The 22,655-nt window shown below is 39.2% G+C and overlaps 1 protein-coding gene across 1 annotated transcript in view; it reads left to right on the forward strand.

Moving 5' to 3' along the window:
* CDH6 (cadherin 6) overlaps positions 1-22,655 on the forward strand; it is a 111,624-nt gene that overhangs the window by 42,976 nt on the left and 45,993 nt on the right. Inside the window, exon 2 of the mRNA XM_040060806.2 lies at positions 16,453-16,808. Within this exon, the coding sequence (XP_039916740.1) occupies positions 16,581-16,808 (228 nt within the window). The 5' untranslated portion in view covers positions 16,453-16,580. The remainder of the gene's footprint in view (positions 1-16,452; positions 16,809-22,655) is intronic.

Genomic DNA, 22,655 nt, shown 5'->3' on the forward strand with positions numbered 1-22,655 from the left:
CACAGATTCCCTGCATTTACCAGAGGGTCTGTTTAAGAAGCTGATAAAGGAACTTTAGAAGCCCCAGACACCGTCAGGAAGGACACTCAGACTTCATTGCAGAGGAATTGAATTTCAGTAGCTCTGCTCACATACTTTATCAGCCATGGGTGCATGTCTAAGGATAGTCTTGGATTTGGAAAGGTGGAGGCTAAACTGCAAAACCCAGGCTGGTGTGGTGACTACACAGCTCCTCGGGACAGCCTAGGCTTTGTCTGAGGCCACTTCAGGCATGAAGAAGAAAGAGCATAGCAGAAAGCAAAGCTCCTAAAGTCACCCTCATCCACATTTCCCTCAGTCATCCATACAGACTGCACCTCTGAGACGCGGCTCTGAATTTCAGTCAGCCTTGACTAATGAACTGACACTCTGTTTGGGCATGGAGCTTGTCCCTGCAGTGCAAAACTGCTGAGAATAGTGGCTGCTTCACAAGAAAAGCTTATCTTGTGACCAAGAGAGCAATCACAGCCCTCAGGACTGCACATAGTGCTCTTCCTTCAAGGCTGCTCTGAGAGGAGGATGCAGGGGAGGGGCACCCACTCAAATCACTTGCTGGGCTGGAACCCAATCCCTGCATTGATGGTTGGCATGTCAGAGTGCTGCTGGCATGAAGTTAATGTAAATGCATGAAAAGGTACATCTGAGGGGTGTGCCTTGAGTCGTCCTTTTCTGGCTGAATCCCAGGATCACAGCTGGATAACCAGCTGTGTCCCAGCTCTGGAGCACTGCCAAGCTAGAAGCCTCTTTGCTGCCACTCCTCTTTCTCCTTGCTGGTACTTATTTTCCCTTTTTCCACACTTCTGCTGCATAAAAATTGCCCATCTGACAAAGAGTATTACAGTCAAAATCTCATTATGGTCACAGGAGGACACACCTTTTATGCAGAGCTGACAATTAGAATTTATTGTTTGTCTAATTATTATTTCAGTAAAATCAAAATTAATCCAACTGTTATTCCAAGTCCAGCTACAATGATGCTAATATTTATAGTTCATATTATCTAATAATTGCTAATTCCCATTAGTAGTACAACCCAATTTGTTACTCACCAACTTTCTGGTATCTACCTCCTTTTGTTATATCACACTCACCTTTCTTATGAGCAGCAACAGCAAATAATTAGCACCTTAATTTCTTCATTGGAAGAATATCTTTAGGCTGCTTGAATATCTTAGCTGCTTGAGTGTTTTACACAGTCTGTTAATACCACTTTTTTAATTGGTGCCCAACTTTAGTTACCAGTTACTCACTTAAGAGGTGCTGGAACAACATGCATGCTGTAATTTCTTTAGGGTAAAACCATGAAATTTTAAAGAGTGAGTATAACACCAAAAAATAAGTTGAATATTAGTCATCTGTTGGGCAATTGCTGATTCAGCCAAAACACGCTAATGTAAGCCCAGGACCAGAGAAAGCCTGAAGTGGCTTTTGTTAAGGTAAAACAAAATCTGCAATTTTTCGGTAGCAATGGTAACATCTTATTTCTTAAGGTGCAGGGCTATAAAAGCTGTGCTTACACTGGTACTGCTGCTACAGTCTTGTACGTGCCAATTACATCAATGCTTACGTCAGTAAAACTCTTCTTACCTGTTCTTTTCCCAGCTACAGCCAAATAAACTGCAAAGTGTTCTATGTTGTTCCCCCAAATACTTGAGGTTTTCTTTCAAGCTGTTCACATCTGATAGAGTCACACTTCCATTTCAAGGAACTGTGACTTGTGGTTTTAAGCCTCCATCCTATTCTGGATACTAACATCAAGGAATCGCTTGAGCTATTCAGCACTGAAATTAAAGTTCACTTCCTACCAACAACAGTAGGATTACAATAGCTGTTATCAGTTTAGGTAGTAGTGTATAGCACACAGGTACAGGCTTATATATATGTGTGTGTGTATATATATACAAAAATACATATGTTTATGTATTTATGATCCGAAAAACTTCAGGCATTTATAAACAGAAGGGAATTAACATCTAAAACCATAAATCTTAGACTGAAGTAGATTGAATCTTGTTTTTCGATACACGGACTGAATCTTGGGTAATCCCTACTGCTTTAAAAGCGCCCATACTTGGAAAACAATCATATTACTACCTAGAAGCTAAAACAACTTGCAGTAAATCAGAAGAAAGGGGTATTGGTTAGTGATTATGAGAAGAGGCAGATAATTCTGGGGAAGAATTCCCCTCAAATTACCTGTGTGTACCCAATATCTGTGTGGTGGCTAAGTTGGAAGTGTTTTAAATAGGAGAAAGAATCTAATTTCTGGTTTAAAACAGAAAAATTATGGATTTGTTATACAACTGAAGAAACAACATTTTGTCACAAGACAATTCAACAGATAATGTGTAGATAGAGCTAATAAACTGCTGGTGTAACCTCAATTTTGTTTTTAAACTTGTCTTCATCCAGCAGGCAAGAGACATCATAAAACTGTAAATGTCTTGCATCTTCTCTAAGAAAAGACCACTAAAAACAAAGTTTTCAAGACTTACATAGAAAAAACTTTAAATCTTACAGAGTAATGAAAAAGAAACATGTATGTATTTATGAGTTTATCCATGTTCAGTTTATAATAATTTCTCAGGGGTTTTTTTGGTGTCCATATAGTCTTCTGTTCTGCATTAGGTCTAAAATGTCAGGATATAAGATGCTTAAATGCCATTGACTTGACTGCAGTAAGAATTTCTAAATGCCTTTGAAGGCTTAATCTTTACATTCACTTTCTAGAATTTAGGAATGGTAGCTTTACAATTCCCACAGGACTACACTGAGAATAAATACAGTAAAGATTATGAAATGCTCAAATTCCTTAGTAATTGAGAATATGTAGGTACCTTAGTGAATAACACTCACGTTTGCAGGACAATTTGACAATTTTCAGCTTACATCAGTTTGCCCATAACTAGAGGTGAGAAGGAAACAGTAAAGCAGAAACTGGGAGGACTTTAGGATCAAAGCTAAGTGACCTTGACAGGAAGAAGGCTTTTATCTCTCCAGAAGGAAGCAGCCCAAGCTGATGACAGTGAAAATGCACTAGAAGTGCATGTAATATTTAAGATACTGAAGTGGAACATATTATAAGTGCAAGTAAGTCCAATTTTTAGAAATGTTTGAGATTTAATAAATTGCATTTTTTGTTGCAAAAGCATGGATTTCTCTGGATACAGCCAATGAACATTTGGTCACTTCGAGTGGTATTTAAGTTCCAGTCATTTAAGCTCTTGTCATGAAAATCAGGGTAACAGAAATTTTTCCAGTAAGATAACAAAAATTGAAAGAAGCAATAGTAGAACTAAGAAATATTTTTTTAAAAAATTAGGAGTGACTTGCTGGCTCTACTGACATAAAATTCTTAACAGTTTCAACAAGACTGAGGCTGATTGTTTCTGTTCAGTGCTTTCTCTGAGAGTATCAGAGAAGTTTAGATTTGGCTCAAGAAAATACTTAAGATACATGCAGTCTTTCTATTAATGGAATGATGATTTACCCCTCTCTGATGAGAATGGAAGCAGCAGAGATTGTACTGGCACCTCAGATGGTTACATTTCTTTTCTTACTGGAAATCATTTTCTCGAACATTAACTGCTATGGGGAATGCCTGATGAAAAGGATTTTCTGAAACAGAAGTCAGTCTCATCCAGATTAGTATCTCATAGGTTTCTTGGTTTTTTTAAACAGGGACATCTGTTTAAATGCATAAAAGCTCAAATATACAGAAGTTATTTATTTTATCTCTGCTCCTCCCAGACTACTTCTCCAGTGTTTTTGATCTTGGCTATCAACCCTGGCAACTTCATGGAATTAATTCAGAATCAAACCCAAAAACTCCAGTGAGCAAAGGCCAATTTTGCTGTCTTCACTGGCTTGCACAGAGCAATGTTCTACTGAATCCTGGACTGAGAACAACCATTTGAATCATACGTTCTGCGTTTTTATGATTAGCTCCTTCAATTGTCTCAAACATAAAAGCTGAGCTGTCCTAGAAGTTTCTAATCCCCAATTTGCTGCATATGATGAACACATAGTTATTCAGCAATAACAATATAGTTAAGAGTTGCAGGATGGTTCCAGTTCCCTTTCATGGAAAACAATAGAAAAGAGTCTGTCTGGAATGGATTTTAAAAATAAAGCACCATATTCAAGCCTCCATTGCACAAGGGGAAAATTTCAGTAATTCCATTACAGACTCTACTTGCACAAAAACAAAATTCTCTATATCCCAAAGAGATTCCACATATAATTGCAAAGAATTTAGTGATACCAGAAACACCAAGTGTTTTAAGTCAGATTGCAGTCTTTGCTGACTTTTGTTGTTGTTGTTTTCTTTTTTTTTTTTTTTTCTTTTCCTAAGAAGAAACATTTTTGCAGGGATTTGATCCCACACATTTTATTGGTTTCAATGCCCAGAGAAAACTTCTCACCAGAGAATGCTTTAACAATACAAGCAAAGTGGTTAGTCACCTGTATAGTATTTGATTTTCACAATGTATGTATACAGAGCTGTAGGAACCAAGGGGAAAAAAAAAAAAAAAAGCACCATTCAAATTTCCTCAGTATTTATAATTAAGCATCTCATTAGGGTTTTTCAAAGAAATAGTGACATAAGAGGCATTATTAAATACTTCAGAAGCTATTCAGTCACAAGTAACATTATTCTTTTATACATTTTCATATTCTGAGAAACATAAAATTACTAGCAAATACTTATTAAAAGGCCCTTCTCAAAGAAGAAAGCCACCTCTCAGATTAGTGATTTGAAAAGCAAGTACATATGCATGCTTCCTATTCAAGAAACTTCAAGAGTTTCAGAAACATCACTCACTGTTCACAAAACCTCAGTTAAATAATGAGTCATCATGGCTGGAAATATACACTGAAGTGGTAAAATTTATTGCCTCACCTGTAGTTAAAGGTTGAGTGTAGCTGCTTCTGCCATGCACTTGAACTACGAATAAATATCATCCTTCTGGAAACAGAATGTCCTACTTGTCAAATTGCTAGAACATCCCTGCCAGCATGGCATGGTATTTATTTTCACTGAAGGAACCACAAGCATGCCTTATTCCCATTTGTAATGGTTTCACGTTCACCTCTGTTTCTGTTTACCAAATTTAGTGCAGTGGTTTGAGTATCTACTAGAACTCTGCTGTGAGATAGGATCGGGAGAGAAGCAAAGCAGGCTCAAATCTTAAAGACAGATTAACACAGACTAAAAGAAAATGAGATCCAAAATGCAACTTTCAAAACTCTCCTCCTTCCCCCAACTTCTTTCCTGTCTCACAGACAATGTATGAAGACAAAACTCGGAAATCTAGATCAGTACCACTTACAAAACAGTCCCCCATCAGTCCTTTTAGAGAGACAAGTCTCTCCTAATTTGTTCTGGTAACTTTCCACAAGGAAAACAGTCAGTTTGTGGCTTTTAACTTTCACAACAGCAGCCACCCAGGGGAAAAACTGCAGTTGTGGACCTCCCATGTCGCGTAGCCTTTCCTGTGACTACATATGGGCTGTGGACTCATGCATACTGGGGTGTCATTTTAAAAATGAACAGTTCAAATGTAAAGAATTTCTTCATCTCGTGGGACAGAGATCTCTTTTCACTTCTTCACTGATGCAGATGACTTCTTATTTCATCTCTCTCTGTTCAAACTTCTCATGGGATCACAAGATCACAGCTACTAATTCAATATTCACTCAGTCAGTCACAAACACCTTTGATCAAATCCACAAATGCGTACAATCATTTTGCCCAATTCATACTGTCCACGATTTAAAGGAATACTCCAGCATATTCATATTACAGTCTGTTATCACAACTCATAGGAGATTTTCAGCCTAGGACTAAAGCAACTTGTCATCTCTTCCACCTGAGGCATTCACCGACTGATAGCTTCATGCTGTCCCCTTACAGGTCTCCAGTTTGTCCTTTTCTCTCACTTAGAGAAGGGTTAAGGCTCTGGAAGGGGCTTGCAGTGCAGCGGGGCCAGTCCTGCCAAGCCTGGAGCTGTTGTCAGGGGCTTGGCAGACGTCCCCCTCGGGGCTGGTTGGGGGGCGGGGGGAGACTTTAAAGTTAGCTAGATGTTAGGCTGCAGCCTCCCCTCCCCGTCGCTGGCAGCTGGAGGGGGGCCCAGGGTCACGGCCAGGGCCAGGCCCGGCTCTCTCCTAGCAGGGGGTTGCGGCAGGCCCTGCCAAGCCTCTAGGGCCCCGGACTGGCCCTGTTAGCTGTTCCAAGGCAGGGAGGGAAAAGAGCTATTTCCCGACATCCTCTGATATTTAACTCTCTGTGTTCGCAGAGACGTATCACCTTCTAATTGTTAAGTCAAACTGTCCACTTCAAAGCCAGTCACTAATTGGTTTAACTATAACTTCCGGAAAAAAAACCACTTCCTTTCCAAACCACCACACCATTTTAATACTCATTATTCAGTCCTAATAACTCTGAAGTCACTCAGAAATGGTCAATCCCTCTTGCAGCTGCTTCCTCATGCTAGTCCTCCTGAACTATCCTCATGACTATCTGCACCCCCTGCCATCCAGTCTAGCCCTGCTTGAGATCTCCTAGATCCTTAACAAGTAGGATCAGAAGATCTAAGAAGGGAGGCCAGCCCATCTTCATTAGCTCTCCTCTCTTGCTACAGCCTCTTAAGCTGTGTAGTTAATAAGGGTAACATCAAGAAGCTTTTAGAGAATATAGTGTTTTAGTGTAGCCAGTTACTCTTGTGATCAAAGAAATAACCGACCTTTTCACCAAAAAAAGAGACATGACCTCCAATCTACAATTCTTTTAATAGCACATTCATAATGAAATCAGTCTTAATGGGCATCTCTGTATTTTCTAGTTGACTTCTCCCATTGGAGCATATTTGCACAAATGGAATTTGCTTGCCCACAATGAGCTGAGCATTGCAGGCGTTTTTGATTTGGTAGCACTCTGCGCCCATTTCACATTGGTAAATGACCATGAAAGTCTATGAGAGATAAGAAAGCTCCTGACAATCAAATGCAAAGTCAAAGTTTAGCTATTTCTATCGTGCCCAGGTTCCGGTACCTTATGTCCCACCTCATTTGTTTTCGCCTAACTTCAGAGTGAGAAATTAGCATATGTTTCTGTCAAGAAGTCAGGAAAAATGTACTGAGCACTGAGCCTTTAGCAGAGAGGAAGATGCAAGCAGCAGCTGGTGAATAGAAAACTGCTTAAGAAAGATAACTGCTTTGCTCTACCACAGATGAAATGGGGCACACTGGGAGCAGGGGTAGCGAGGAGAATCCCTGTAGCAGGGAACTGTGAAACGTAGGCAAAAAATATTAGGGCCACTAAAAGAAAAGGAAAAAAAAAAAAAAAAGAGAAAGTTGTGGCTATCCTAGAAATGTGAAGTTATGGGCAGTTATAAATAAAGATAGAAAAGAATAATCTGTTTTGTACATAAGAAAAGTGCATAAGTTCTAACATGCCTAAATTAGAATTGTGGGAACTCAGCTTACCTGTTTGCCCTCACTTGCTGAAATGGTTCTGTTGTTAGTGTATCTGGGTTTCTTCTGAAGGAAATAAATCAGGATTTTAGCAATTAATATCATATTTCACAATATACACTCTGCCCAAAGCATATCCAAAACACCCCTGTCAAAGAATTTTCTTTTACTTGTGTCTGTTCCTGACCTGCCTAATTGTTACTGTCAAAAACAGTCAGTCTTTGATGAGAAGATATGCCAGTGCCTATTGAAAAAGATGCCTTACCTCCTCCTTTCTTCTATTCCTGACTGTGCGTGTGGCGGTGTAGCCTCTGCATTCATTATCACACTACAATACTTGAGGGAGTACTGCAATGCTACTAAAACATCTGCAAGCCCAGATTTTTCTCCTGTGTTTGGAGGGTATCGCTGACACTTTGGCTTTGAGTAATTGCTGATCAGCACAGAAAGGATCTGTTGCCTGTGGTTTTGTTTTATTTATGGGAGTTTGTGGATAATTTTCCTCAGATGGCATGAGGGTAGATACCTAATAAATGCTAGGCTGAGTGTGCATGGAATAAAGCAAAACAGGGTATCTCCCCTAGAGTGAGAGAAACAGTTTTAAGGGAGAAGCTGACCAGTTTTTTTTAAATGTATCCTAAGATTTTTAATCATTTCCTTACCAGATATTTTTGAGCGGTGGCATCCCATATCTTTCTCAGACTGGAGTCTTGTTTAAACTAGCTCTATTTTTTTTTTTACAATGAAAAGCCTAAATTGTCACTGATCACTTCTAAGTGTAGGGGACTTCCAAATTCTAGTGTCTAAAGAGAAATACAACAACAGGTATTCAGACAATGTTAGCTTTTCCAGTGAGAGACAAAGCACTTTCAATTAGACACTTGATGGTCAGCTAAGAGTTTTTCTTATTATTATATTTCCTATAATCTGGAGAGGAAGGCTAGGCTCCTTTTCAGACATCAAATTTTGATGACACGCCTATTTTGAAGAGCCTGCTAGTTGTCTGTTCTAATATACCTAAATAAATAAAAAGGGTTAGGGAAAAACCACAACCTTATAATTTGATAGTAGCATATTGCATGTCTGAGAAGAACAGTAACTTGCACAAGATGACAACACTGCAGACATATCAAGTACTGCAACAAGAAATAAGATTTTCCTACAGCATTTTCATGGCTTCACTTTGGGTACTGCTGAAAACTTTGGCTGTAGTTCCAGGCACATCTGCTGTTCTCTGCCATTAAGGTATTCATCAGGAAAAACAAGCATATCAGATATGCATAGCAGAAGGAGCACTGCTGATTTGTTCTTTTACTAAACGTAGTTGATTGTTTGGCTGTTTTAGTCTTCTATCAAGGAACAACTTCATATAATTTACAGTATTAGTCTGTACTACCTGGTAGTCACATACCTGTCCCTAGTTTAGATTAGAACACAGCATTAGCAGGGTGCTTCCTGCTGCAGGGGATCATTTAAATGCTGTGGAGGCCTGTCCCCACATCCCCTGCAAAAGGCAGAGGAAGCTGGAAGTCTTTTGCAAGACCAGCTCCTGCTCCATGTAAGTTCCACCCAGAGGTAGCTCACAAAGAGGACAGGATCAGCTATGGCCATGTCCGTCCTTCCTCTCCCATACCACTCCTTGCAGAGGTGACCAGCCTGTGATACCTACATAATGAGATTGCTGCTCTTGCCTTCATACTTGGGGAATGTCAGATCCTTTTCCAGGTGCCCCAGCTACAGTGTCCATACACCCCCAAGCTCACACCAATGTCCAGCCAGTACGTGCAACAAAGCTGCTTGTGGTGCTTAAAGCACAGGTAGGATGACTTGGACTTGCATCAGAAAGGAAGAACTGTGATTCTTCCTAGTGATTACAATACTGCTGTAAACCTCAAGAATCTAGGTTCAGGTTCCAGCCCTTCCACAGATAATCTTGAATGACCACAGAAATTTCACTTAATGCAGCCATACATTGAAAACAAAATTTCCTTTTCTGTGCCATTCCTCTGTCCTGTGTGTTGAGACTGTTTTTGAGCAGTGGATAAAAGATACACTCCCAGTGTGGCTAACTACAGAGACTGAAAGTGGGCATCTCTAGAACAAGATGACACTAAGGCTCTTTTCAAATGCCAGGTGAAAAAAAAAAAAAAATCAAAATCTCTGAGAACAGACAAACACCATCATCAGTTCACTCACCAGCTATTGAATGAGTTCATACAGTCATCTTTTGCCACGGCCATTCATGAACTTAAGAAGGAGATAAACTTCTCACTTCCTTTCTTTTGTCAGTGTGTGCTTTTGTGATGCCTGGTGTTCTCACTAGGTCCACTAGGATTAAATCAGTTGTATTGTATAAAACCACCATGTTAATAGTTCCCAGTGCAGGATGGAGGTAGTAGTTATCTTAGTATTTCTGCTGCATTTAGTTATTTTTATAGTTCTGCACCTTTTCTTCTTGCTGAGAGAACCGAATAAAAAAATGACTTTGAAAGACACTATAATCAACGGCTGCTGGCTGCAATTACATTGTGTACTTGATGTCTTCATAAAGTACCTCTAGTTTAAACCCACAAATCTTTCACTTTGAATTTTCTCTTGGCTCTATTCTGTTTCGTTATTTCAGTGGTGTATTTACAGAAATGATTGCTAGAGTATATGGGTTTATATAACAAAGATATAAAAAAAAGTTTTCTGAAGATTAAAATTTCATCAGCTAACTTTACACTGGAAAAGTGACATTTTGTTCCATTTATGACTGATATTTACAAAGGGAAGCCTTGTGGACAATAAAGAAAAAAAAGCATTTGGGTTTCAGTGCTGTAAAAGCTTATTCCCAGTTGAGAAAATTATTAGATGAAGACTTTCAGATTTAAATGGTCATAAGAGAGACATAATTGTAAAGTAAGCTCAAACTTAAGAACAGCGTTTTAAGTCCAAGTCAATTATGGACAAGTCTGCAGTGTTACAGCTTCTGAGCACATAAAACTTAGCTATTACTGAAAATATCCAGCAAGAAATTATTTGCTATATTTGAAAATGTATTAATATGATTTATTAATATATACAAATATGACACTGAAAAGAAGTGAATATGATAAATTTGAAAGCTTCTATTTTTTGAAGTTAGCTGGAGTACTTTTTTGTGTGTGTGTGACTAATGTCACTTTAACCTTTCCCCCTCCATGGGTAAGAAAGGTTTTTTTTTTGCAGATTTTCCTTAAAGACTTAATCATTTACTTGCAGTCTTGCCTCCAGGCAAGCACAGTCACATTCTTCATATTAGATAGTATAGCCCCAAGGACACCCTAGGGTCCTGACTTCTCTGACTCATTCAAATTCTCCTAGGGAGTTGGACATTGCTCTTTTGTCTTGGCTTTGCAATAAGGTAAAATCCAAGCACAGATGACCAGATCCTTACCTAGAATGCCTCATTCCATACCCCAGACTCTCACTTCTGACACGCTAAATGCAGAAGTCCCTGTTCAGCCATTTTTCTCCTCCCCCGTTAATGCTGTCCTCACCTCTGGTTCCTCAGACTTTGACTATGAGTTGTTAATGTCTTCCCCTGTCGCAGACCTGACAGATTTAACACTTGCATGTGATGTTTGAGCCAGGGGTGAGCCCTTCCAGTGAGACTACGTGAGTGTAGAGAGTTCCTCTCGCTGCAGGGTCTTGCTGGGGGACTAGGAAGTGACTCTCCTGCATAGAGAAGCTGTGAATCCAGAGCCCGCAGTCCAGGTACTATCACTGCCAGTTGGCTCTGTAGAATTGTTTGCAATTTAAGCAGGCTCAGTTTGTCTGACAGACTTAATTGATGCTGGTTGGGTAAACATCTAGAGAATGATGTCAGAATATTTTTAATGTCTTCCCACATCATCTACAAAATTAAATATAAATTAGAGCTTCCAGAGTAGAACCTTCCATTCCTTCCAAAGATACTGCTGGTAAACACTTCATATGATGATGAAATCAGGAGCTAGTTTGTATCTTTCTAGCAACAGCTTTAAATTATACCTGATTTGGGAGCAGTAAAGGTACATATACTTGTGCATTCACAGTATAATCTGCGAGAATGAGAGAGTAGGCTGTATTCTCTTTCTTTGTGCAACTTTCTCTAAGAACAAATTCCGTAAGAATAGGGGCAATTTGCTGTGTCACAGAAATAAATAAATAAATAAATAAATAAGCAAGTCTCAGGCCATAAAACATGTCCTAAAACGTGTCCCATGCTCAGTTTCCTATATGCTATGCCAAAGTGAGCATTAACTTTCACCTCCTCATTTAGTTTCTGTGCAAGAATGGCAGTACATTATCAGTTCTTCAAAACACAGTTGATGTTCTAATCAAAACAGTGTACTAATGGACTTTAATCCAAATCAGCGAAGCTTTGTGTGCAGTGCTCGAACAATGAAACTGTACCTCAGGGACTAGGGAGTGACCAGGGAATAAAGGATCTATTAAACTGGCACTTCTGTTTGAATAAAGGTTGTATTAGAAACTTTAGAGACACCAATGGTTGATAGCCTATTTAGAAGCTATTTAAAACCTAATTATCAGCAACATCCAGGATTTATAAATTCATACAGAAACATAATTGAAGGCAGGGGTTCAGAAAAGAAATTATCCTAAAGTCCAGACTCTAGTACGCTTTATAAAGCATATTCCTCTGAGAGTCTTGCTGATGGAGTGAGTACTAGGGAGCTGAACAGAAGGGAATGAGGAAAAGCTGTTTTCCGTCTCCTTGCTGATGCCTCTCATGGGAAGGCTCTTTGCTAGTCTGGTTTATTTAACAACCAGCTGGGAAGACCACGGCAACCCACAGTGCTGAGCAGGAGCAGGGGTGGAACTTCTTTGGGGCTCCTCATGTCAGGAATCTGTACCTGATGCCTGTCGCTGTGCCAGAAAGGCATCTCCAGGGCAGGGTTCCCTGATTCATAGGGAATGGATTCATTTCCTCTCTGATTTATAGCTGAAATACTTGGATATTGCTTTGGAAGGATGTAAATTTGCACTGAGTTCTCACATTAAGACATTACATTAATGAGGTATTGGGGAGGGTGAATAGAAAGGCTGACTATGACTACTATCACCTAGGGGAAATAATTTTGAAATTTATATTCATAGTGATTTAAGTAATTGTCTGAGGTTTAAATCTTCCAAAGAGGCACGAACATAAACTTCAGATCTGCAACCTGTCACACTGAAGAAAGTTCTGTGGCTGCAAGTGACATTGCTTTTATCTTAACAATGACCACACCTAAGTTAGAGTAGGATTTTTTTTTTTTTTTTTAAGCTTGGATGTGCACATTTCCTTCTTTTCTCATAAGAAGCCCAGATTTGCAATATATTTGAGCTGGCAGAGCTAAGCCAGTTGTCTGAGTCTGTTGTACACTAAAATTGTTTTTCACTCTTGACAGTTGATTACACAGCAAGTTCCCCAGCCACCTGACCAGCTGATGGTTGAGAGAAATGCCATCTTTAAAGTGCCACTTTTTACCTGTCTTTGTGCAATGTGAAGAAAACAAATTTTAGCCCCTATCCCTGGGTCCCATCAGTTATATATGCACATCTACACTGAAAGAAAATCTCCCTGGTGAATGACTTGTTTTCAAAATAAAGAGAGATTGCACAAGAAAACTATTCCATTGCAGAGACCTCTCCATAGCACAAGACACTGGGACTGGAGCACAAAATGGCATTTAAGAGCCACAAGAGCTCACTCTGCTAAAGGCTCAGCTCAGAATGTAGTGCTCCATCCTTATTATTCACTCTACTGAATTTAGCACTATGACTCATCAAAGAGTCATCAGCACCGATAGGGCAGAAACACCCTGGATCCAGTTGGTACTCACCTGAGTTGCACACTTAAGCCAGGGTCTGTAAAGGTCTGTCTCCTCTCTTTTCACTCTCAGGGAAGCTGCTGGGGCTTAGCTGCTCTGCTGCATCATGAAGGCTATGCAGTCAAGAAGGCCATTACAGGATCATGCCCTTATTTCAGCACTTTGGACACATTTCTGTGGGGAAGAGTAAAAGGCTGCATTTCACAGCTATGATATCATTCTTGTAAGCTATAATTCAGCATGAGGCACTATAAAACCTTTCCCATGACATCAGAGCTGTGAAATATAGCTGACTTCAAGTGCAGAAAATTCCCCCACAGGAATAATTGTTTCCTGGCAATTGGTGTTTGAAGGCCTGATCCTTTAAAAGGCTGGCACAAATCCCATCTAGGTAATGCTGCACCAGGCAGCACTTCTCTGGAAATGTTATGTGCAGGAGCAGAGGTATGGAGCCCCACCACAGGATCTGACTATAGAGGTGGTGGGATGAGCACTAGAGGAGCCTGTCAGGTGATGATTTCACTCGCTTAAGCCTCAAAAAATCCATGCAGACCTCACTAATATCAAAGTAGTAGGTTTGCTCATGTACTTCACTCCCTGCCTCAGACCCTGCCTCCGCAGTAAGGGAAGACACATGTGCACAGCCAAAACCAGTGTCTAATCCATCTTTCCACATCTGCGCTCCAAACACAAATCATCCTGGTGGTATGTCCATCCTGATACATGGCAGCTCGCCAGGCCTGCCTCTGTTTGGGCCAGTACTTAACTCACCTGGGCAGGTCCCAGCCTCCCCCCAAAGCAACCTAGCAAGAAAATGGAAGTCAAAAATGTTGTGTGAGACATAATTTCCTCTTCCATATTACATGAAGGAAGATGTCCACTTGAATACAGTCCAATGAGAGTCAGGGTAATAATCAATGTTGACAGAACCATAAAGGAAAAGACCTTAGAGAAGGGTACAGAAGGAGGAGAAAAGAGGCACGCATAGAGAGGGTTACAGCCACCTCAGCTCTCCTTATCCTGGTGCCTGAATCTGCTGAATCTGATGCCTGTGTTCTGCTCTAGCAACCTGCACACTAATTTGCCACTGCTCCATCAGTTGCTTTGAAAGCGATTGTTGAACACACTGTAAAGCTTAGTCATGCCAGCTTTTCCTGTTCCTCCTTTGGGAAGGTCTTGTTGTGAACGCAGCTCTGTTCTTGCTGTTCTCTCTGTGTGTATGGTTACATGTGTGTGACTACACCCACGGGTTTGTGTCTCTCTCACAAGCTCTCAAAGCTGTGTGTGAACACAGCTCCCATGACCTGCAGGACACAGTTGTCTTTCCCTGGTTAATAATGAGAAAGCTAACTACAACCCTTCCCTCTTCTCCAGAAGAAAGTACACTCTGTCAGAATTTATCTATTTACATTCTTCCTCTTAGTGATCAAAATCTTACTTGTCTCACATAGAAATTACCTCTTAACAGTATTTTACCTTTTGAAACCTAAAATAATATTGTTTGAACAGTCCTGTTCCATTGTCTACTATTCATATAAGAGCTAAGTGGTATTTCTTTATAGAAAATTATTTACTAACAGGAATTCTAAGAGGCTTGAGGTTATTTCATAAAATTTATTACCAAGAACAATGACAGCCAGAAGAGTAGTTAACCCAAAGCATTTAGCATAGCTCAAAGGCTAATTCCTGTCTAATGTAAACCTTTAAACAGACAAACATTATAGGAGAAAAAATGTTCTTTGGAGGTCGAGTGCGATCTAAGCATCATATCCAAAGGAGCCAATATGGTCCTTTGAAGGTAGAATATGATCTAAGTAGTGTTTCATGAAATGCAATGAAACAAACAAAAATTTTCTCATTAATTTCATATAATCTGATTGTCATTCCACAGACTTTATTTACAAATACTGAGAGATGCTGTATTGAATTTTGAGCTGGTTCAGAATGGTTTATTGGGTTTTGATCTGAATACTGAAAAAAATAAAAAGCCCAAACTTTTTTCAAAGAGCCTCAGTGAGAAAGCAAATGAAGATGAATCAAATTATCCTTCTTTGTAATTAAGTGTTTTTGTTGTAAACATATGTTGTGGAATGTTTCTGTCAACTAATTCTGATTTCTTTACATTATAAAATGTTCCAAAGCTGTTCATTAGGCATTTTGTATGACTGGCTACCTGAGACACATAGTATATTTTCTTCCTTTTGAATAGAAGCTTTCAGCTTTTTTAAAAACAGACGAGCTGTCCACAGTACTCTGGGGTACTGTATCTGTGGCTTTTTGCATGCTGAAAATTATGCAGTATTCAGAGATAGAGATAATTGTCATAATAATTTTGTAGGTGCACCGATATTTAGTATTAATAATAGTAGAAAGCAGTATCTAGTAAAAACTCACAGATAGCAATGAACTAGCTGTGGTTTCTTTTCTATTTTTACAAGTTATTAGTGAAGCATTTACTTATATAACTACGTATTTAAAGATTCAAAACTTTGGCAGTAAATAATGAGAAAACCAAAGTGTCCGTTTTCTATCCAATAACAAGCAGGTCTATTATGTGCGAAATACTGACAAATACACACATTTATTTCACTAGCCTGTTAAGCTGGGCCTTTCTAAATGGAGTCAAAGGCAAAATTCCTTAAATGTGAGGGAAAAATCCTGGAGTTAGGTCCAGTCTCTTCAGTCCTAAGTATAGCAATAGAATGCCTCCTGGCAAGACAGTGTGCAGTTTTGCTAGCACTTCTTTAATGTAATATGGTAGCCTGATCAAGATCCCCAATCAGAAAGTAATCAGCTATGTCCCAAAGTTTGGGCAGTAAAGTAAAGACCAAGTTCTGGCTTGCCTTTGTCAATTAAGGGGAGCAAATGGGGTTAAAGGGGATGCACACACGCCCTAAATCCAAACATCATGACTCCTTCCCTAGACTGGTTATGGATTTACTCAGATCATTTGAAGGACCATTCACAACATTTTGAATCAGAAACAGCCCAGGTTTTCAACAATCATTATTACTCTTCTTTGTGGGCTTGCTGCAGTGATGACACTTAAGTACCTTTGGAAATGCTAAAAAAGTTGTTTGGTTTTTTTTCTTTTCAGAGATCCTTTGAGGCTGCAAAGACTATTTAAAGAAGGAAGACGGCATGAGACTGGATTTAGTGCAGTAAAGTAGGTTAATTTGAGGACAAGATAAAAAATCATTATTTAGACCTTCTTGTGTTGCCGTGATGAGAACTTACCATTGCTTCTGGCTGCTGTTTTGGGCTGGTCAGCCCCACCAAAGTTTCTTAACTCCATTATCCAAAAGGACTAGTGGCTTTCCAGAAAAGGAAAAGGTTTTGGTGTTGTCTGGAAACAGCAGGCAAGACCTCCATCGTTCCAAAAGGAGCTGGATGTGGAATCAGTTCTTTTTATTGGAGGAATACACAGGAACTGACTACCAATATGTTGGCAAGGTAAGTTTCATTCGTATGTATCTGTGTTTTGAATTTAGAAGCACTGAAAAGCCAGCAGTAGCAAGCAGGGAAGAACAGTGCTTGCTACAACTTTTAGTTCATGTTCCTGTGTGCCCAGCTTCTGCTGAGGAGTAATTCAGTGGAAAGATTAGTGCTCTTCAGCTTCAGATTGTAATCAACAAGTCTAGCCAGGAAGTCCCATGGCAAATCACTGGCAATTCTATTAAAGATTTTGCATTTTATTTTGTCTGGGAATAATGCAGTTTAATTATAGGTCAGATTTTTAGCTTTAAACTTTTTGGGGATATATGTTTTCCCTTGTGTTCACTAATTTTGCTGCAGTTGAACTATATAGACCAGGAGAGGTTTACATACAAGTTAGGATTCACAGTACCCACATTTTTGGTGAGGATTCTCTCTGCCCAGCAAAAGGTAACTGTTTCCCTTTCTATTACCCACTGCACACAACAACGCTGCAGCCATTTTCTGATGAGGTTTCGTGGTGCCGCTGAGGACTGTGTTGTATAACCTTCACACCACCAGCCATGCTACTACAAAGCATGGTTGAAGCACACTGTGCATATTTACTAAGAAATAAGAGGCAGCTGTAAATTCCTAATCTCAAAGCATGCTGTCAGTTGGGAAAGGGTCAAAAAATTTTTTAAAAAGAAAAGTCACAGCTTAACTCTGAGAATGTCCGCCTCCCTGAGCAGCAGACCCCCATGTAGGTAACAAAATTTGTGTGAGCTGTAGAGCAAATGCGCCTGTGTTAAGAGCCTAAAGAGAGTCTGTATGTGTTGCAGAATGCAGAAATTGTGCTACGGATGATGACATTCAAAGCAGAAACATTACAGCTTGGTTTTCCAAACTAAAATGGGGTTGCATCTGATCTAGTTTGATCTCTCGAGCCTCTTAGCGAAAGCTGAGGATCACAGTGGTTTGACATTTTATCTCCCTCTGCAAGCTTCTGAGCATTCCCATGAGAGATGGTGGCTGCTTTTCTTGCCTGCCAGTCAGCTGTCAATCAAAGTTGGATGCAACACTCCTTTTTTGCTAAGTGGCTGCAAGGCATGATTCAAATGAAGAACTACTCAGCTGGTGTAATACTCATAGAACTCCAGCCAGGATAATCAGCATTCATTAAAGGTACCATAGAGCCCAGCCTACAGGAAAAGGCCAAAGGCAGAGAGTCCTCAGAGAGGAGAAGTAGAGAAGGAAGATAAGAGGGTGAGAAAAGATACCAAAACAGAAGCGAGTAAGAGGAAAGAACTAGAAAGGCTGAAATGGAAAGAATGGAAGCTTTACAAAAAAGAATCAAGATGGAAAGGAGGGAGAAATTTCATTAAATAGGGTTAGGGGATAAGAGTTGGGAGAAAGCTTACCTAAAGAGAGAAAAACAAAAACAGAAGATGAGACAGTGGAAGAAAAAAACCAACAGGTATGAAACATGGAGTCAAAGACAAAAAAAAAGGCAACAAAATGAAAGAGTCCTCCACACACTCTCCTGTTTCAGTCTGCTGAGGGTGGTCAGGGTAATGGGGATCTTTTTGTTCAAAGATAAAGCATATAGTCCTGAGGTGATCCTACAAGTCTCTCATGGTCACTGTGAACTTTGACATTAAACCTGATCAGGCCCTCATTCTTTCCACTGCAGAGTTAGAGTACAAGCTATTGACTTCAGAGGGACTGATGGGGAAGTGAATATTCCTGCAGGACAAGTTTGCTGAGAGACAGTTAGAAAAAAGCTCTAGTTGGACCAGAAAACCCAGCCGGTTTAACGGGAGTAAGAGAGAGAAAAAAAAAAAGTACATTGTTTTAAAAAGTTTTTCTTCCACTTATTTGTACTTTATTACACTTTCTGTTGTAAAGCTTAGAAACAACACATAATGTATAAATGTCATTGATTTTGTGTTCCTAAGCCATTCACAAGTGGCCTTTCACACATCTTTCAAATGCCAGAACTTCTCACACTCTTTTAACTAAACAATTAGCCAAGAGGCATGGAAGAACAGCCTTTTATTATTAAATTTGAGGATTGGTGTGTGGGGAAATGATAGAAACATCTAAATGTCTCCAAATTGAGGTAACTACGCAATTTATCTGAGCAATTAAATTTGACTGATGTGGGCAAATGAGTATTATGAACATTTTTATGAAGCTTTTTCTTTTCTCAGCAGACTAAATGTTAACATTAAATATGGACTTAAAAGTGGTAGGAATATAGAGAAGAAATATGAACAGCAAATTCTTTTAAAACTATATATATATATATATATATATATATATATGGGAATTGTGTTTATGCCTTACTGTATAAACAGGCAGACATGAAACTTCTGGGGTTTTTGTGTTCAGTGGTTAAAGCTGGTGGGCATTAATGTCATAACCATAAAAAGAAAATATTCTATATAAGCTGCAAAAAAAATCTTTTACTCATGCTGGTTTCACTTTTGCCTTTTTTTTTTTTTTTTTTTAAACATCTGTTTAATCCAAACATCTACATCAAAATTTGAGATGTAAGAAGTCTGTTGTGAAAGATTCTAAAAAACAGCATTATTCGTATAAGCTGCCCAAATTACAGTTGTGAAATCCTGTAACAGTTTAAACTACAAAAAACACATTTGCATCATAGTAGTTTTAGAGAGTAAGGAAAGAACAGTGAAAGGAAATGCATTCAGGTTTAGGATAACAGAAGAGAAAGGTTGTCTCTCTGAAGACAAGAGCTCAAGGCTGTACTGAAGAGAGTGCTGTAGCATCTTCTGATTCACAAACCAGAACACTGTTGTTGTCTATACCCTGTATACTGTTTATTCATTGAACCCAGAACTTTCCATCCTTTAGGAGTTAATCGTCCAAGCACATATGAAACCTTTTTTTTGGTAGCTGTGAGTACTGTCAGCTGTTAAATAGTGCTCCCCAGTTTCGTATGCCTCACACTTCATTGTCAGCCCGCACACGCAGCTGTATCTCACTGGACAAGGATGTGCAGCTGCCCACAAGACACTTGCAGTGTTATAAATACAAGATGATGTTTGCTGTGGTGCTGACACCAGATCAATGGCTTTATTATCCATCCTTGTATTCCTGAATTTCATTCCTGTATATTTGTGAAATAAAGCCTTTTTAAAAAGAGATTAAAATCACGCCTCCAGTCACTCTAGTCTCAGACCTAATAATAAGGAACATGAAGAAAAGTTCTAGACTGGAATTATTCATTGCACTGCTGAATAACTTGTGAGCTATAGCTATGCATTGAAGTGTGACTGATGGGCCCAGTGACATTTTAACCTGAAGATATCTTTTCTTCTGGTTCAGAAATTGCAGCACTTGGCAGAGACTCAATCCAAAAATAAAACAGAAGAAGTACATGAGCATCAAAGTAGAAAAGTGTCTAGCACTACTACCTAGCCAAAATTTTCAACATCTGAGTTGGATTTTAAAAGAGATCTAGTTGTGTATGTGGCTGCTTAGTACAATTTGAAAGGGCTGAGGTGAATGCAGCTTTAAATCACAGGTAAACAATGAAGTGCTGGTGCAACTCTATATAAAAATATATGCTATGTTTCCTAGAGATCTTCCAATTTTCCAGGGGTTAAAAAAAAAAAAAATCTGCCCTGTTCCAAGATTATACTCGCAGGTGTAGTTACTATTTGTATGCACTTGACAGCTTTGACATGGTGGTCCCACTTGCTACATAAAATACATGTACTGGCATCCATCACTGAGTTTAGAGCACAAACCTAGAATCATTGTTACATAAAGGAATAGGATTACACATTCTTTAAGAATAAAGAAAGATCTGAACAAGTCTTAGGTCTTATTCATTAACGCAGGAACAGCTTCTGGCAGTCTGCAGTGGAAAGGACCAGCTTGCTTTCCTGGTAACAACAGGCACAACTGTGGAATGGATTTGTCACATTCTGTATGGCTGGCACTAAAAGGAAACTTCCAGACATACTTTTCATTTTTGCTGTGTCTTATTGATGTTCATATAGTTCATGCAGTATGATGCCTGGAAGCTATCTGATGTTACTACCTGTACAGCCCATCATAAACAATCAACCTCTGCTGACAACTCCGTTTTTCAAGGAAGATAAAGTCAAACTCCTGCTGGTATGTGGCTAGGCAAAGCAAAACAGATACTGTGTTACTGTAGACAAACCCAGAATCTTTTTGTTTGGTGTTGAAAGAACCTCTTGGAAAGATGAATTCCCTTCTGTCAAGGCATGATTTAAGGTACTGTTGACCCTGCTTTTGAGGAGGGGATGAACTAAATTTTATCACCATATAGTTTCAGCAGTGTTTTTCTTTCTTTTTTTCTGATTTTACTTCTGGCTACAGCTATTCTGAAGGCAAGCACAGCAGTGTATTTCAGCAGAAGCAAATTAAACAAAAGGCAAAATCTCTCCAAGCTATTGCAAGCAGAGGGACTAAGCAACATAGTGAGGCAAAATTATCTGGCTGTGAGCACACATAAGGGACTGTTTAGGCAAAGAAAATTACTGTCATGTAATACAGTCCATGCCTTTTCAGCATTTTAGGAAGTAATGGGTAACATTACTCCAATGGTTAAAAGGTATCATATCTTAATTGGATGGCATGTTAACTAGCAAGATAAATCTTTACTTTCCCTCAGACTTTTGTGCACTGGTATTCTGTACTTACCTTTAAAAATTTTGTTCCCCAAAAAAGCAAGATGTGAAAGCTCAAACTAAAATGACTCTCCCATCTGCACTTTTAACATCCTTTATGCACCTTTATTGGCAGACACTTGCTCAGTATTTGTTTTCCTTTCATTGTAACTTGCACTATGATGCAGACTCGCTGCCTTCAGTTTCCTGTTCCGAGCACAGTGACTATTTGTTATTTTTGCAATGCCTAAAGTTAAAAGTTACCCTTATAACTTCTGTTTCTTCAGAGAGTATCTCAAAGAAATTTTCCATTCATTTTTGATTGCTGGAATAGCCTCTCTCAGGGTCTAGATTTTGCATTCTGCATCCAGAAGAACTGCAAACATTAGGACCAACCTTTTGCATGTGACAACACTGATATACGGGGAGGTTAAGTGGCCTTCTGTTCAGCTGAAAGTCAGAGATTTCAAAACCGAGATTGGAAAACAAAAAACAAAAAAAAAAAAAAAACAAACAAACAAAAAAAACAAACAAACAAAAAAAACCACACAAACAAACAAACAAAAAAAATCAGAGTTCTTAGTCCTTTCCCCCTAGCCCTCCCTCTTCTCCCCCCACCCCAGTTTATATGATTAGGTCACCTGCCTCCCTCTTCAATAGGCTGAGTACTTGTACATTCTTAAAATGTAGAACAAATGCTGTGGTGCACCTGCGCTTCCAATATTCCTTATCCATCTGTCATTATTTATATTCCACCACTTGACTTTCCCAAGTGCCCTTCATTTCTATATTGAACTGCACACACATACACACATTTGTCTTGTATTCTTCTTTGAAAGATTTACTGGCACTGATAGAAGTTCTGTATACTGTCAGTCTCCGTGGAATAGAGATAATATCCCCTCCATAATGAGGGACAGTTGAAAGGTTAGAGGCCCAGGACGACAATCCAGAAACAGCTTGCAAGTATTAAACCATCGTACAGGGGCTAAGAAAGGAGATAATGAGCAATGGGTGGGATGGGCAAGGATGTTATTCAGAAAATGAAAAGGCAGGAAATGCAGCATGGTTAATGTTTACGATCATCATAATTGTGAATCTACTTGGCATCATCCTTGTATCCAAATATATTACACAATATAAGAGCCTTATAACCATCTGTTTCAAACAAACTGCATTTCCTACATTATAGCACATGATGGTACTTACAGTATAA

This window comes from Hirundo rustica, chromosome 1 (genome assembly GCF_015227805.2).
Source record: "Hirundo rustica isolate bHirRus1 chromosome 1, bHirRus1.pri.v3, whole genome shotgun sequence".
Lineage (NCBI taxonomy): Eukaryota > Metazoa > Chordata > Aves > Passeriformes > Hirundinidae > Hirundo > Hirundo rustica.